General features: G+C 40.4%; 1 protein-coding gene across 3 annotated transcripts in view; it reads left to right on the top strand.

Annotated features, from left to right (window-relative positions):
* LOC134225898 (ecdysone receptor) overlaps nt 1-18,795 on the top strand; it is a 917,337-nt gene that overhangs the window by 414,067 nt on the left and 484,475 nt on the right. For all 3 annotated transcript variants that reach the window (XM_062706325.1, XM_062706326.1, XM_062706328.1), the window contains one exon: nt 13,858-14,030. In XM_062706325.1, coding sequence (XP_062562309.1) covers nt 13,858-14,030 — 173 coding nt within the window. The remainder of the gene's footprint in view (nt 1-13,857; nt 14,031-18,795) is intronic.

The raw sequence follows: 18,795 nt of genomic DNA on the forward strand, positions 1-18,795 counted from the left end.
GACAATACCCCAGCATTTGTGCCGCTTTCAAAGGAATTTATCGTGGAGTGTGTGCTCCCGAATCTGATCAATTTTATATCAGTTCAGCTTTATATCAGTAAAAATATAAAAATATAGGAATTGTGGGATTTTTTTTGTATTCTGATTCGAATTCTGTTAAAAACCTTAACTTATGAGCGTGGTTCTATGGTATTGAGCTAACTTAAAACCAGAAAATTAATGCAATTTTTTTATATAGTGGGATACTCATTTATATATCAGCCAGGCGCATACGCAGATAGAGAATTGAATAATATAATAGCATACATTTGCTCGCCAGATATGTTTTTCAGATTGTGTTTCAAAAATGTAATCGCAAAGTTTTTACGGCAGGAGTTTGCCAGGTATGAAGAAATATTGTTTTCCTTTCTCATACACAAACTTGTAAGAAAAGAATAACATTTCCATCCAAATTCAACCTTTTTACAGGAAGTTCGGAGACCAAGTGTCTTATATAATCAAATTTTCACCCTCAACCGACTTCAATTGAGTGCAAGAAACAGCTGCTATGGACAGTATTAGCCGGTTACGCCCTTACATTCAATTCAGGATTACGAGAGGTTAGTTAGTTAGTTTGACACTCATTATTATAAGAGACCGATGAATGCTCTGCATATCCGTGAGTGTTTCGGGAAAGGAATCTTTGATTTGTTGAAAAGGTGATGCATGCTAAGCCACCTTGGTAAACGACTAAATATTTATTGTGAACGAAGTTATTTTGAAAACTCGAAGACGAAAACCGTGATTCAAATCAATCCAACTTTGCGTGCTTCGTTAAATAATAGAGTAATTCTCGCTGAGACCGGGCGACTATTTGCACGAGGTTCTTGAAAATGCCGTATTGAATTTGCCTATTGCCTCAGCCTATATTGACGTCTTAAATCGAAAAAAAGGAATGAATAGTGAGAGATACTTTTCGTTTTCTATTGGACATTTCTAACAAAAAAACTGCAGATGTTTTGTAGAAGAAAACTAAATACGTATTTGTCGACTCAGAATTCGATTATATAGTAAGTGCTAATAGAAAACTTTGTATAACATTAAGTTTTGAAAACAGCTTTATGATATTGTTCAACGGCGCAGCCAAAATTTTTGATAATACTCGACCGTACGAGATAATATGGCTTAAGTCTAATTTTTTTTTCGAAATTCCGCGGAATTCCGTCAAATCTCGTTGAATGCTAGTTTTTTCAAGCGAAATTTTTGTTATTTTACGAAACGAAACAAAATCAAGAAATCAGATTTCGCCATGCTCAAATTACGCGAAATTTCGTTTCGAACCTGAAACGATTTTTCGAAATACCGCATATGCTTACACAAAGCATGGCATAGTTACAATAACAGAAATACTGTTGCGTGTAGTTCTAGTTTTCCATCTAATACTAATGGCAAAAAGCACGATGATTTTCTACTCCTTACTACGCCCATCTTCGCTATATGTAGCTTGGAAAATGAAGAAACTGTTGACGTGGTTCTTAATTACTAAGAGGCCCTACTCACCGACACGGGTACACTGCTGGACTATATAATAGGTGTAATTGACCGTTCCCATCAATTTTTTTATTCGCTCAATCGATTTTTTATTTTATTCATGGTCAACTTTCCCAAAGAACCCATATTTTTTTACACCTCTAAATATTAAAAAAAATTAAAACAAAAAATCGAAAAAGTGCTGTTTTTCAAGATTGGTCTAACATTTGCCCGACTTTGAACGGACATCAGGTGAATTGTTCTAGTCGGTCCACATGTGCAGCATTTTTTTCGGGTTTTGTTTTCTATTTTTAAAATAGTTAGAGGCTTAAAAAAATATGGGTTCTTCGGGAAAGTTGACCTTAAATAAGCCAAAGAATCGAATAAGCCAAAGAAAACGAGATACAATTTTTAACGGGAAAGGTCAATTCTAAATTGTTCAAATTGGAAATTTTGCATTATTTATTACTTATAACCTGATTTCTTTATTGGCAATACCCTAATTTGCTATGTAAAATTTCTAATTCAAATTCTCTAGTTTTGGAAATTTTAATTTGCTGCTGCACCAAATATTGTTTAGTACGACAATGTCAACATAACCCGACTAGAAGGTCATATCAAAATTATATTAACATATGTTATTATGTTATTGTAAATTTCTATAACAAAATTTGTTAGAAACTTGGTGCAAAATGTTGTCAAAATATCCTAAGTTATGTCAAAAATTGCACTACTTGAAACAAAAAGCTTTCAAATCATAAATATACCATATTTTGATAAAAGTTTATAACAGAATCAGATACAAAAAAATGGTTATCGTGCCGTTGAAAATTTTTACAGATCGTGATAGGTCTCCAGATTGTGACCAACAATCAGACATTACTGTTTTTGTCCGAACAAGAATATTTTTCAAGAACATGATACTCTATGGCTGGGGTCTACTTTTGGGCAATTCGGTGTTAAGCATTTTTAAATCATATTATGATGAAATCTTGTTACACCATTTGAAAGATAATGGCTATACTAGGAACAAGAATTTTATCGAAATAAGCTATAAATATCACAATGTCTTGGCACGGCTGGGTAAAGCGTACCATTGGTACTTCGCGTACCTGAAGGAATAAAATAGACCCCATCTCGCGGTCCTTAGCCTCTTACCCAGCAACTCCTATCCCTACCTCTCCGCGGTGCTGACCGGGATACGAGCAACCTTAGGGAAGATCGGGTAACCAACCCCGGTGGGAACTATGGTCGTATGCTGACAGGGAAGGGGGGGTTTGCTCCTCTCCGGAGGTGCATATCTTATTGAGCGTCTGTTCTCCATGTCAGGATCGGCTCACAACAGCGTTTGTTCTCCATGTTAGAAGTGGCTGATCATCGTCAGAGTGCCAGCGAGGGACTCTAAGTGAAACTGTGCACCATGATCCACCGGAAATAAGGAGGAATGGTCCTCCGGAAATTTAGGGGGTTTGGTGTCAGGCCCTGCAAGCCAGCCTTTAAAAAATCTTAAGCAACGAACAATCAACAAGAGAGTACGGACCGGAACCATCGGCGAAGACCACTGCGACGAAAAGGGACTAGCGATTGGAAACTCGGTTCGTGGAACTGCAAATCTCTCAACTTCATCGGGAGCACACGCATACTCGCCGATGTGCTCAAGGACCGTGGATTCGGCATCGTAGCGCTGCAGGAGGTTTGTTGGAAGGGATCAATGGTGCGAACGTTTAGAGGTAATCATACCATCTACCAGAGCTGCGGCAACACACACGAGCTGGGAACAGCTTTCATAGTGATGGGCGATATGCAAAGGCGCGTGGTCGGGTGGAGGCCGATCAATAAAAGAATGTGCAGGTTGAGGATCAAAGGCCGGTTCTTCAACTTCAGCATAATCAACGTCCATAGCCCACACTCCGGAAGCACTGATGATGATAAGGACGCATTCTACGCGCAGCTGGAACGTGAGTACGACAGCTGCCCAAGCCACGACGTCAAAATCATCATAGGAGATTTGAACGCTCAGGTTGGCCAAGAGGAGGAGTTTAGACCGACTATTGGAAAGTTTAGCGCTCACCGGCTGACGAACGAAAACGGCCTACGACTAATTGATTTCGCCGCCTCCAAGAATATGGCCATTCGCAGCACCTACTTCCAACACAGCCTCCCGTATCGGTACACCTGGAGATCACCACTGCAGACAGAATCACAAATCGACCACGTTCTGATTGATGGACGGCACTTCTCCGACATTATCGACGTCAGGACATATCGTGGCGCTAACATCGACTCTGACCACTATCTGGTGATGGTTAAACTGCGCCCAAAACTATCCGTCATCAACAATGTTCGGTACCGACGACCGCCGCGGTACGACCTAGAGCGACTGAAGCAACCTGATGTCGCCACTGCATACGCGCAGCATCTCGAGGCAGCGTTGCCGGAAGAGGGTGAGCTCGATGGGGCCCCTCTTGAGGACTGCTGGAATACAGTCAAAGCAGCCATTAACGACGCAGCGGAGAACAACGTCGGGTATATGGGTCGAAGTTGACGGAACGATTGGTTCGACGAAGAGTGCAGACAGATTCTGGAGGAGAAGGACGCAGCGCGGGCGGTCGCGCTGCAGCAAGGTACCCGGCAGAACGTGGATCGTTAAAGACGGAAGCGGAGACAGCAGACCCGCCTTTTTCAGGAGAAGAAACGCCGCCTAGAAGAAGCGGAGTGCGAGGAGATGGAACAGCTGTGCCGTTCTCAAGATACACGCAAGTTCTATCAGAAGCTCAACGCATCCCGCAAAGGCTTCGTGCCGCGAGCCGAAATGTGCCTGGATAAGGATGGGAGCATCTTGACGGACGAACGTGTGGTGATCGAAAGGTGGAAGCAGCACTACGAGGAACATCTGAATGGCGCGGAGAGTACAGGTAGTGAAAGTCAAGGCAGCGGAGGAGATGACTACGTCAGTTCAGCGGACGATGGAAGCCAACCAGCCCCCACCTTGAGGGAAGTTAAGGATGCCATTCAACAGCTAAAGACCAATAAAGCAGCTGGTAAGGATGGTATCGGAGCTGAGCTCATCAAGATGGGCCCGGAAAAGCTGGCCACTTGCCTGCACAAACTGATAGTCAGAATCTGGGAAACCGAACAGCTACCGGAGGAGTGGAAGGAAGGGGTTATATGCAGGGACAGAAAAAGTCATTTCAACTACACTCAAACAGCTGACATCCAACACACAATCAAGTTGCTAGTCCTTCCCGAATTTGAATGTGCGAAGAATAGGACGGCATGTGCACGAACAGCAGCAAGCGTCGACTCTCGGTGTCAGCGTTGTTTTGTGCGGTGTCAAAATGAATCTTTAGCTTGGCGCATTGATATTCAATTTGAAATCTCAAAATTTGAATATCATTTCGTACTGCGGTGCATGGATTCATTATTTTGGAGTCAAATTCCTAAAGTATATGCATCTGTTTAGTATATAAAGTAAAATAATCATCATTTATCGGTACAAATTAACCGCAATTCAAAATATTCATTTCAGCCCCGTTAGATATTCATTTTTTACGCTCGATTATCAATCGGCTATTGAAGATCGGGCGGTAAATTTAGTATGGAAGTTTGACAGCATGCTGCGAGATGTTCGCGCCTGCATCGCCGAGCGTCTGATCAAAACAAACACGAATCAATGACGAAGCTGCCTACTGAGCATCGATGCAAGTGATAGTAAAACAAAGATTTCCGTCCTTGGTTATATGCCCCATCTACAAGAAAGGCGACAAACTGGAGTGTGAGAACTTTCGAGCGATCACCATCCTTAATGCCGCCTACAAAGTGATATCCCAGATCATCTTCCGTCGTCTGTGACCATTAGTGAACGAGTTCGTGGGAAGTTATCAAGCCGGCTTCGTTGACGGCCGTTCGACAACGGACCAGATCTTTACTGTACGGCAAATCCTTCAATGCCGTGCCGTGAATACCAGTTCCCAACGCACCATCTGTTCGTTGATGTCAAGGCGGCATACGACAGTATAGACCGCGTAGAGCTATGGAAAATTATGGACGAGAACAGCTTCCCTGGGAAGCTTACCAGACTGATCAAAGCAACGGTGGATGGTGTGCAAAACTGTGTGAAGATTTCGGGCGAACACTCCAGTTCGTTCGAATCGCGCCGGGGACTAAGACAAGGTGATGGACTTTCGTGCCTGTTGTTCAACATTGCGCTAAAGGTGTCATGCGGAGAGCCGGGTGTAACAGCCGGGGTACGATTTTCAACAGATCCAGTCAATTTATTTGCTTCGCGGATGACATGGACATTGTCGGCCGAACATTTGCAAAGGTGGCAGAACTGTACACCCGCCTGAAACGTGAAGCAACAAAAGTTGGACTGGTGGTGAATGCGTCAAAGACAAAGTACATGCTTGTGGGTGGAACCGAGCGCGACAGGGCCCGCCTGGGAAGCAGTGTTACGATAGACGGGGATACCTTCGAGGTGGTCGAGGAATTCGTCTACCTCGGATCCTTGCTAACGGTTGACAACAACGTTAGTCGTGAAATACGAAGGCGCATCATCTGTGGAAGTCGGGCCTACTACGGGCTCCAGAAGAAACTGCGGTCAAAAAAGATTCACCATCGCACCAAATGTGTCATGTACAAAACGCTGATAAGACCGGTTGTCCTCTACGGACATGAAACATTGACTTGCTTGAGGAGGACTTTCAAGCACTCGGAGAATTCGAGAGACGTGTGCTTGGGACCATCTTTGACGGTGTGCAGGAAGCCGATGTGTGTGGCGGTGAAGGATGAACCACGAGCTCGCCCAGCTCTATGGCGAACCCTGCATTCAGAAGGTAGCTAAATTCGGAAGGATACAATGGGCAGGGCATGTTGTAAAAAGGCCGGACAGTAACCCTGCAAAGATGGTGTTCGCTTCCGATCCGGCAGGTACGAGACGGCGTGGAGCGCAGCGAGCGAGATGGGCAGACCAGGTGCAAAACGACTTGGCGAGCGTGGGGCGTATCCGAGGATGGAGAGATGCGGCCTCGAACCGTGCATTGTTGCGTCAAATTGTTGATTCAGTGTTATCTGTTTAGATGTTAACTAAATAAATGAATGAAAATCACAATGTCTTGAAAAGGTGTTTTTTTTAAGGTACACCGGGGCAAGTTGAAATGCGGGGTAAGTTGAAACGGAAGCTGTAATTAAGATCAGAAATGGCCGAGTGCCCCGATTATTTTTCTCAACAAACTACTCCCCTAAACACACCTTCTGACTCCCATTCCCGGAAGATTGCAGCCACTAAAAGCAATATCTGCCATTGTTAATTTTTCGCCCTTTGCAAAATTCAAACCTAATTTTTGACGTGCCAATGAAACAGGTCTCAGAATGATGTTTGGAAGAGTTTTTTCATCAAATTTTCACAGTAGATAATCATTCAATGTTGAATACGCATAATGATTATGAAAAATCGATGGAAGACCCGTTTATTTTTTGTAATTTTGTCATTTGAAATTGTTACGCATTTTCAATCCATTGGGGCAAATTGAAATGCGTGGTGCGGGGCAAGTTGAAACAACGGTTCAAATCGTCATGATCGCAATTAAATATAATTTTTTTTTCCCGAAATTCAACAATGTCAGTAAATACATTCGAAAAACATGAATTTAAAAAAACTTTTGAAAATAAATTTAATAAATGTCTTCAGTAAAGAATAGAATGAAACAGAGTCATGTTTAATATGCATGATCTAATTTTGAGATTCTTAATTTTATTTTCCTTGTAGTGAGCACTGGTTTGAAAAAAAAACATAGAGCATGTAAACATTTCGTTTACTCCACCTTACACCTCCCCAGCCCCTTGTATCTCCAATCAATGAGTTTATGGAAGATACGCTGGTTAAATAATATGTTATGAGGAAGCCACAGCTGAATTAATCAAGCGCACAATACAAGTGAACCAAATATTGAACTATCCTGAAAAGCAGTCCGAGTGGTCACCAGTAGCAGATAATCAATCTGATGAATTTCCAGCGTAGTGTGTTGCCTATAATTTGGTCCTTGAATATTATGCTTGTTTTTTAGTTGTATCCTGCCCTTATTTGCATAATAGTCTCATGTAAGTTTTCTTCGACTTGTTTAATTTGCTGTTGAATTTTTCAAACTTGTTTTACATGGAAAAAAACAAAAAAAACTAATAAATTGAAAAAAAAAATACAATTTTTCCAAAACTTTTGCATGATACTCTTTATCTGTATATATTGCCATGGGACAAATAAATGGACTATATTAAAGCTTATTTTTGTGTAAAAGAGTACCAAAATATGGAATCGGACATTTATGCGAGTAAATATCAAGATGAGACAACACAAGTGGGATTTTATTTTCATATTTCTCGAAAAAAGCCTACAATATTATCAGTTTTTCTGAAACAGGAGACAATTTTAAGCCGATTTCGGAAAGAAAATCAAAATCATCAAAAATTCACATGGGACACTTATGCGAATCCTGGCAGTACAGTACCCTTTACACAATCCCGTGCATCTTGAGTCGCACTGAGTACATATATTTTGTTTTTCATACCGCAAAATTAGCTTATGTCTGTATATAGCGCAGTGTTTCAACTTGCCCCGATACGCGGGGTTGATGCATATTAAATGCATATTAAAAAATAATTTCAGTATAAAAATTTTCATAAAAAAGTTTGATAAGGTTGCTTATTTTTTATGTATAATCTATGGCCCGAACTAGCAAGCACCGCAAACGGATTCAAAATTTATCAAAGGGTGATTTTTTTACAGCACTTCAAAGTTTAACTTTGAAAAAACCGTTTCAACTTGCCCCGGTGTACCTTATGCTTTCTACTCGGGAAGGCACTAGTTTGAAGCCATACGACATGGGATCCCAAAAGAATTCACTTCAGGGTATTAAAAGGATTTTCTTCGCATACCAAAAGAATTTGCTTCGGGGTTGACTCAACAACTCAAAGCGAATCGTTTTTGAATCTCGAATCGAAATGTTTTGGGATACCATAGGGATTATTTTTTTAGGATTCCAAAGCGAACCCTATTATGATCCCGGAGGAAATCCTTTTAGGGGCCCGATGCGAATCTTTTTGGTATCCTGAAAGGAATCCTTCCAGGATCTAAAAAAATGGTTTTGGGATCCCTAAGGAAATCTCTTTGAGATTTCGAAAGTAACCATTTTGGGATCCCGGAGGAAATCATTTTGAGATTTTATTCAGAAACTATTTGAGATTCCGAATTCATTTGGAATCCTTTTGAAATCTGGATTGAAGTTATTTTGGAATTCCGAAGGATCTCAAAACAATTCCGTTTTGGGATCCCAAAACAATTCCTTTCGTGATCCCAAATAATTCGCTCCAGTGTCCTAGACATACTTCGTTCGACATCTCAAAAGAATTTGCTTCCGTTTTACGTAGATTACACAACTATTTTCTTCAGGATTCCAAGACAATTCACTCCGAGATTCCAAAAGATTCCTTACGGGATCCAAAAACGCTCCGCTTCAGGATATCAACACGATTCTGCTTGAGATTCCAAAATGATTTCCTTTGGTATTCCAATAAAGATGAAAAAAACATTTCGGAATCCCAAAAGGATTCTCTTTGGGATTCCAATTAGATACATTTCGGGACCCCACAAAGATTCCATTCAGGATACCAAAAGCATTCCCTTCAGAATCTCGAAAGGATTCCCTTTGGAATCCGAAAAGCATTCCATTCGGGATACCAAAAGGATTGCGTTAGAGATCCTAAAAAATGCCTTCGAGATCCCAAAAAGCTTTCTTTTTGGCATCCCAAAAGGATTCTTTTCCGGATCCCAAATGGATTCCTTTCGGGATCCCAAAAAGATTCCTACGGGATACCAAAAGGATTTCCTACGGGATTCCAAAAGGGTTCCTTCAGGATCCCAAAATGATTACCCTCAGGACCCCAAAAGATTCCTTCGGGATCCTAAAAGGGTTGCCTTAGAGATCCCAAAAAAAATTCTTTCGGGATCCTAAAAGCATTCCCTTCGGGATCCCAAAACGGGTTTCTTCAGGATACCAAGCGGACTCCCTTCGGAATCTCAAAAGGATTTCCTTCTAGATCCCAAAAGGGTATCCTTCGGGATCCCAAAAGGATTCCATTTGGAATCTAAAAGAGATTTGCTTCGAGATTTCAAAACGATTCCCTTCGGGATACCAAAAGCATTCTCTTCGGGACCCCTAAAGCTTTCACTTCGGGATCCCAAAACGGTCATCTTCAGGATACCAAGCGGATTCCTTTCGGAATCTCAAAACGGCGAAAGGAAGAGGCGGACTTGGTTTCGCAACTGTTTGTCACACTACCTGAATCCTTTGATCCTATGGTGACTGCCTTAGAGAACCTTGAAGAAGATAAGCTGACCCTGGATGTAGTGCGTGAGCGTCTATTGGCTGAAGAGCTGAAAAAGACTGATAGAATGACAGACACTAGTGAAGAAATACCTGCAGCAGCATATGTTGGATCGAAGAAGAAGCACTGGCATTTCAACGGCAGGTGCAATAGATGTATGAAGCAAGGACATATGGCGGGAGACTGTATAAAATGGAAGAAGATGGCGTAGAATCAGAAATAACGGGCGGAGAACAAGTTTGTGTTTTTGACGACTGTGAAAAAGCGATTACGTTCAAGCTGGATTCTGGAACAACAGACCATCTTGTGAACTCGAGGGATTGTTTCGCAACTTTGAGAAAGTTAACGAAGCCGGTCAAAATGTGTAGGCCCAAAAATGAACAGTAACAAAATGAACAGTAAGCAGAAAAAAGGAATAAATAAAAATGAAGAAAGTGGAAAAAATAAGGGAAAAAGGAGAAAAGAGCAAAAGAGAAAAGGAGGAAGGATAAAGGAAGAAGGAAAAAAGAAAAAGAAAGAAGGAAGAAGCTAAAAGAGAGAAGGAAAAGAAAGAAGCAAGAAACAAGAAGGAAGAGGGAAGAAAGGAGAAAGAAGAAGGGAGAATAACGAAGGAAGAAGTAAGCAGGAAGTAGAAAGAGAATGGAAGAAGGAAAAATGAAAAAGGAAGAATGAAGAAAAAACAAATAAAGAAGGAAGAATGAAGAAGGAAGAATGAAGCAGAGAGGAAGATGAAGGCAAAAGGAAGATGAACGAAGGAGAAAAAAATACATTTTCATTGGCGCTAGGTAAATTCGGGAAAGTAGAACGCGTGGTGCGAGAGAAATTTCCAGCGGAATCGGGTCTCGGACACATGTTTACCGGTGTACGTGGAGTATACTTAGACGTGAAAACGGACATTCCACCAATGATTGACGTCGGCAATCGAAAAGGAAAAGTTTATTAGGTTAATAATTAAAAGTTAATCGCAGTTTAAAGGTCTAATGTTTTTTGTGCGAAGCGCATGGCCATATGAAGGAATCGTGTCCTCAACGCCAAGTTCGGAATAACCAGGAAAAGACGCAACCAGAAAAGGGTACCGAAAATTCGTATGCTGGGGAAATCATCGAATCGTATGTGGGAGATGTATCGATGTAGATGAAAGAAAGAACAAGAGAGAAAAACGTAATATGTAGGAAAAAGGAAGAGGTGAAGGAAGAAATAAGAAAAAACAAAGAAAGAAAGAAAAAGGAAGAGTACAAGAGGAAGAAGGAAGATTAAGGAAAAAAATAAGAAGGAAGTAGGGAGAAGACCTTTTCACACTTTTTGTCCGGTTCGACAATTTGACCCAATTTCGACCATTCTTCCCTTTGACCGTTGTCCCTAATCCAACATCCATGGCTTCATTTGTTGTATTTACATATTGGTACCTACACACTTAATGTTTTTTACCGGGATCTCAGCAAAATGGTCAACTTTTACCGAGATTCGCACAACCGTGCCCCAGCAATCATGTTTTTTGCCGAGATTTTTGTCAAAATTGCTGGAAATCAGCAAATAATTTGCCGAAAATCAGCTAACAAACATCATTTTTGCCGGAATATCAGTTTTTTATTTTGCTGGCGCACGGCTGTGTGGATTTTTGCCGAGCTGCAGAAATAAAAACTAAGTGTGTACCTTTCATGTATCAGTTGGCAATCCATCTCGCATTTGAAAGCTTGACAGGATACTACAATGCCTTCCATGAGTATGAGCAGTCGTGCGTAGAAATCACTAACAGTCTGTGGGAAATCTTGGACACCCCTGATTATGATTCGAAATCTGAAAAAAAAACAGGAATTAAATCCTTATAAATTTTTAAAAGCTCACAGTCAATTTTATTTAACAGGATATCCACAATGTTCGTCTTGCACTGCCAGTCAAAGTGCTTTCATTGATGGAACACAGCAAAAATTTGGAACTCACAGAAATGTGGTTCCAAGGAGAATTTTTAGCTCCTCATGTATCAGTCTAGAGGAGAAAAGAAGCATTCAATGGTTTGCATCGCACTTAACTCTCACGTTTTCAGCATGCGGACACCTGATTAGAAAGAGCCAAATTTCAAGCAATGGCTATTCTTATATAACAATTTTCTTATCTTTATTATCATACAGCTACACTCTCCCTACAATTATGGAACGCTTTTCAACATTCGATTCCCTTTACAACCCTAGTACCATCGTTGGGATCTAAGATCCTTTAGATCCATTATATCATAAAATTTATATGATATTCATTTAAAAATGTAATCGCTCAAATTACGATCGATGCAAATAACCATACTATAACCATACTCAAATATCAACCATATAATTACTTCTAATTCAATAGCTGAAAAATAACACTAACGTAATATTCTTGCTTTTAATCACGGATGTTTACACAGCCAATGGATAACATGTGATTTATACAAAAATGTCTACACTGTTCCATAATTTTGGGAAAATTAGACATGAAATTGTGGATCACTAATCAAAATAGATTTTTTGAAACAGATCAAACTTATTGCATTTTCCAATGTATAATGATGACGGTTTGCGAGGCAGTTATGCTGACATTTTATCCGTTAATGAGTTAAGTGAGATTATAAATTCCAAAAAAAAAATTTCCCTTATTATAGATGTTCCGTAATTGTGACTTGAGCGTAGACACTTTTGAAATAATCGGCTATTAATAGCAGAAAAGTTATTCAAAGTGGTACAAATCCTAACGTTTGTGTGATAACGGTCTTCTGATATTGCATAAAAAGTGGCAGCTCCAAAGAAAAATAAATCAAATAAAAATCTAAAATTTATAAACAAGCTGTCGGCCAAGTCGGACAAGGAAACAAAATTCCAAGCTTCCATTCCCAGAAAATATATTTAATAACTATCCAGACAAATTTTGCTAACAGTTCTTACTTTTCCATAGTGCACTGAAACCGATAGTCCTGCAAAAATTTACGATTTTTTGCTTAATTTCAATAGAATTTCCCCTATTTATATCTATCATATTTTCTCATGAAAGCTCAAAACAATTCTCTTGTAAGTTAAAAAAAATTTCGTAGAAACTTAGAAAAGCTTGAATGTGAACATAAAAATCCTTTGCAAATTATGCACAGTTTACCGTGGAAATTCCTATCAATTTCCCCAATTACCCGTGGAATTTTCGAAGTATTTCTTTTAGATACATATGCCGAAGAATTTTGTTTAAATTTTCGAAGAATTCAGATTAATTAACGGTTTCAATTCCCAATTGATTTGTCCATAACTCTTGGCATGGCTAATGCAATTTGTAGTTCTAATGCAAAAACCAAATAATGCACGTTATTGTTGAAAATAATTAAATCCATACTGCTCTTCTCTTGTTCGGTACCTATCCAAACAGATGAATCGTTTTCGGCTAAACTTTCTCTGCTTCACGGACTGTCTAGCCCGTTTGGTCCGTAGCCGGTTGGGTCTGGTTCAGGAGTTTCGTTCCCAACTATATACCTGTTCCTTTATTTCTCCGTTAGCATGAACGCAGCTATATAACAGAATCCACCATTATTGGGATGGGTGGGATGAGGAGAAGCGTTCGAAGCGTGGGTGTTATTCTTGTTCGAAGAGTCCTAGGCCATGGTTCGCTGACGAGACGATTCGTGCTGCCTCTGCTCCGCATGGTCGACATCACCACAATGAGGGGGAGCAACACCACGACATAAAAGCGATCAACCACCAGAATGGGTTGTTTTGGTTATGTAGAGATGAAAACGCTTTGCGATTAGGGAAATCCACGGGGGAGGGATGAGTGCCTGGGATGAAATTTTCCCAGACAGATGTTCGTAAATTTTTGATGAGGGTTCTGCTTAGCATGCTCTCATGCCTTTTTCCTGAGCCCTTTAGGGATTAAATTCGCATTCCGAAACAAGGTTTTACATCTCATTGTTTTCCAATATTGAACGATTCTTTTTTATTTTCTATTTCATTTCAACAGCAACGAGGAATGGATTTCGTCTCCTAGTCCGGGTAGTGTGCCGGGTTCGGCACCACCACTGAGTCCTTCGCCCGGCTCACAGAGTCACACCTATACCACCACCATGTCCAACGGGTATTCGTCGCCGATGTCCACCGGAAGCTACGATCCGTACAGTCCTAATGGAAAAATGGGTAAGTTAATACAAAGATGTATCCCAATTTTAAAGACAATTTATTGAAGCATTAGAAACTTGCTCACAAGTTATAGGATTGCTTTTACCACCCTTTGGGAAGTTTGCTTTCTGTTTCGGGGTATGCTAAATTCGCAATTTCAAACTGACAACGTTTTAAATGTACGACCAAACATTTTTGAGATCAGTCCATTGCATTATTGAGTTAGCATCATCTGATCAAGTTCATAAATTATTTAAACCGATGTTAGTCTGCATGTGATCACCCACCAAGCGGTGGCGACTAGCGGAAGCTTCCTTATGAACGATCAACTTGAAAACTAGATGGAGCCACCTAACAACTTCCGCGATCGTGTCGTGTACCACTAACACCGTGCTCTCCCTCCTCCGTTGAACAAGCGTCGTGATCGTATTCGGCTCTCCCTTTGATCCATTATACATTCTCAGTTTTGAAGCACGGCTCTCATCGTGCCCGTCATTCGCACATAAAAAGCGCAGTAGTTTCGTTTCAAAAACCTCTTCACGTACGATGATCATCAGTTTCTGATGCCGAGCTGTGTACCGTCGTGAGGTGGTTGGCGATCGCGAAATGTCGATCGATTGCTGTATGGTGCCTCTTACCCACACTGCGTTGCAGCGCCAAATCGGATTGTCGATCGGTGATTGGTCAAAACGTTGTAGCCAAAGAAGTGAAGGGCTCGTGTTCAGGCGATCGCCACCACTGCTTCCGCCGCCCGTCTCAGCCCGATGGCATATTATGGTTGGACGTTCGGAGCAGTGCTGCTTCTTTCAAGATCAATGCTGGCTAGTGCCCCGGATTTCCCTGGGTTGATTGGTGGTGGGTTTTAAATATGAGAAATTATGATCGGATTTGATGACCTTTTTTCCGTCTGTTCATTCGAGAGCGTAAGTGGTTGAGACCATTTTTGGGGTTTTGCTTGATTGGTTGGCAACGAACCATTTGGAAGGGGGCTATTAATTTGGACAGTTTAGGTGCTGGTTTACGTTCGTAGGTAATAGCGGCATTGATTTACGCGGTTTGAATTTAGCCTTGGAAGATTTTCAGATCCGAAGTACATCTCAGTAGTAAGAGTTTAAGACCTGAATAACACCTCAGTAGTAAAGGATGCCTTCATATAAAAATTGTTTTTTAAGAGACAACATGATTTAACTAAACGGAAAAGAAAAATTTGCTGAAATACGTCGAGTTGATTTTGGACATGGACATTTGGCATAATTGTGTACAGCGTTAAAAGTGATCCCTTCTTTAAAAAATATGCGTTTGCCCAGAATATGGCAATGGTGGATGTGATAATTCCTGCTTTAAAAGTAGGCGTTTAACCGGAATAAAGCAATGATGGGTATGATCCTTTATTAGTAGGGGATTGTCCCATTGTTTGCTATTGAAAATTGGCTCCTTCGAACATTGCATTTCAGAATTATTGAAAAATCATTGTTTGGAATTGCTTGAAAAAAAAAAAATTCAAAACCGAAAATAAAATTTTCCAAGAATGGTGCCAATGCATTTTTATCAATGCAAAAACATGCAGAATGATTGAAAAATGTAATCTATTCCCCTTAAGAGCTTTTTTGACCTTTCTAATGTGGTTTTTTTCAATATGTTTTATAATACACGAGAAAGACATAATCACTGCTAGGTGGATTAATTTGGGTTTTTTATTATCATTCTAATTGCTTTGTACACTTTTTTAGTTCGATTTTAACAGTTTAAAAACCGGTTGATCTAGACAATTATGTTAGTTTAATAATATATAATAATACATGATCACCGGCTCCAAGTATACTTGTGCTTCTGGAGAGTATGTTTGAATGCTGATGTTTTTCGGTATAAAAATAACCTTTTTCTATACAGTCATGGATCGGTAATAGTGGCATGGAAAAAACGTAGTTTAGCATAAATGGGGAAGGATAGTTTGGTAGAAAGTTATTCAGCCGGAAGCCATTTGGCCGAATGTCACTTGGCTGAATAACACGTTGGGCCGAAGGTTATCTATTCGAATTCAATTTGGCCGAAACGGTTATTGTTAACGGTTAAACGATTTGGCCGAAAGTGTAATTTGGCTGTAAAAGACAAATTTTCAACCCGAAAATGTTCAACACCGTGCCGGGAATCGAACCCAGCCATCTTCAGCATGTTCTTGCTTTGTATCCGCGCATCTTACAGCACGACGAAGGTAGACTCCAAATGGTAGAAAGGTTCATTTGGCGAACGGTCGTAAATTTCGCAAGGCCGAAAACGTTGTTTGGTCGGAAATGCCATTTGGCTAAACAGGTTATTTGGCCGAAACAGTTGTTTGGCAGAAAGGGTCATTGTTGTTTGACCGAAAACATCATTTGACATAAAGGGTTGGTCATGCGGTTGAAATTGTCGTTTGGCCAAACAAAAGTTAATGTGGTGAAGGGATTAATGGTAATTGAGAAATAAGTCATTAATAATGAGAAGTGAGAAACAAGAAATACTCACAGTGAGAAGTGAAAAATAAAGAATGAGAAGTGGGAAGAAGGCGTCTCACTGTCCATTTGTTGCCACACATTTACCACTTCGCTCTTCTCCCTTTCCACAGTGGATAGTAAGAAGTAAAAATGAGAAACGTTAGATGAGGAATGAAGAGTGAGAAGTGAGACGTTGAACTTCTTACTTTGCACTTCTCTTTGCTCAGTCCTCATTTCTCACTTTTCACATCGCACTAATCACTTTTCACAGAAACACGAAATGCGTAGAGAGAAGTGAGAAGAAAAAGAAGAAAGAAGAATGAAGGAGAAAGAAAATGGGAAAAAGAAAAAGGAGACAGAAAGGAAGAACAAGGGAGAACGAAGAAGAAAAAAGGAAGAAGAAAAAAAGACGAAAGAACGAGGAAAGAGGGAGGAAAAAAAGAGAGGAAAGGAGGATGAAATAAGACAAAACAGAAGACGGAAGAACGAAGAAGAAAAAAAGGAAGAAGCATAAGAGTAGAAAGAAGAAGGGAGAAAGAAAAGGAAGAACTGACTACTCACTCCTCACTTTTCATGTGCCTTAATGACCATTTGGCCCATTTACTTTTTGGTTTTATGACCATTCGGCCTTATGACCATTGGGCTCAATGACCTTCGGCCTAATTACCTGATGCCTCCTATAACGTCTGCAATGAACTAATTTGAATTGCAAATCACACGTAAGAGGTTCTGGCATGGACATGCTGGTTCGCTTTCGGTTTGGTAACAAGCGTAGTTGAGCTGGCCGACCAATTGATTTCAACCCCAATTTCTACAGCAAACAGTGAAACAATGTTCCACATCGAATTAGCTTTGTTGCAATAAAATCGGCCGACAAAAAGTGATTGAAAAGATTTTTTGCCGTGTTTTGTATGGAGTGGCATCACTATGAGTGGCCTGGGGAGGAGTCGTGAAGTCCTTGGACATAGTCCTTGCTGGCCCAGATGGGATTTTTTTTTCAGAATTTCATACAGGATACAGCATTTCTTTAGAAATCCTCGCTACAAAGCCAATAGCAACCCATGGTGTTCATACAGACCCTTAGAGGCCATGAGCATAATTTACGATCTATGTGTGTCCACACCGGATGTGGATGTTGGAAGTTCTCCAAAACGTTCTGGAGTTCAGATGAATTGGTCTACCAGGACAATTGGGCTCGATATAAAGCCAATAGTAACCCATGGGGTTCATACATGCCCTTAGATGCCATGTGCATGATTTACGATTTAGATATTTCCAAACCGTATGTTCTAAGTTCTCCAAACCATTCTGGAGTTCAGGCACATTGGTCTACCGAGACAACTGGCCTCGATACAAAGTCAATGGCAGCCTGTGGTGTCCATACAGACCTCCAGAGGCCATGTGCATGATTTACGATTTAGATATGTCAAAATCGAGATTCTAAGTTCTTCAAGTCATTCTGGATTTCAGTCAAATTGTCTAATCTTCTAAGACATCTGAGGTCGGTACAAAATCAATAGCAAGCCATATTCTCCACCCAGGCCAGAATTTAAGATTTAGATATGTCCAAGCCGGATGACTTAAGCTCTCCAAATCACTGTGGAGTTTAGACCAATTGATCCATCAAGTCAACTGGGCGCGCTACAAAACAAATAGCCTTGTACCAGCTACAGTTGACCTTAACATATCATGGACATATCTAGATCGTAAATCATGCACATGGTCTCTAAGGCCTGTATGAGCACCATGGGTTACTATTGTCTTTGTATTGAGCCCGGTTGGCTTGGTAGACAAATTGGTCTGAACTCCAGAATGATTCGGAGAACCTAGAACATCCGGTTTGGAAATATCTAGATCGTAAATTATACGCATGGGCTTAAAGGGCCTGTATGGACACTATGGGTTGCTATTGGCTTTGTATTGAGCTAAGTTGACTTGGGTAAGCCAATTGATCTGAATCATTGACTTGGGTAAACCAGTTGATCTGAAAAATCGATCATAAGCAGTACCCCTGGGGGTACCTTCGCCGGGTCCAGGGGAAACCTCGGACAAAAATGCATAATGGCGAATTTTAATCAAAACTTATTGATAAAGTTTTGATATATGTATAATTTTTTAATTTCAAGATTTTGTCTTGTACATTTGTCATATGCATGCGATCAGTAACTCAAAGACTATTGAATTATTTTCTTCATAACCAACGTAATGGATGAAAGGCTGTGGGAGAAAAGATCAAAAGGACAGAACGATGCATGAATAAATTATAAAAATCTTCTATGCATGAAACAAAATGTTGAATGATATGAATATGA

Source organism: Armigeres subalbatus, chromosome 3 (assembly GCF_024139115.2).
Source record: "Armigeres subalbatus isolate Guangzhou_Male chromosome 3, GZ_Asu_2, whole genome shotgun sequence".
Classification (NCBI taxonomy): domain Eukaryota; kingdom Metazoa; phylum Arthropoda; class Insecta; order Diptera; family Culicidae; genus Armigeres; species Armigeres subalbatus.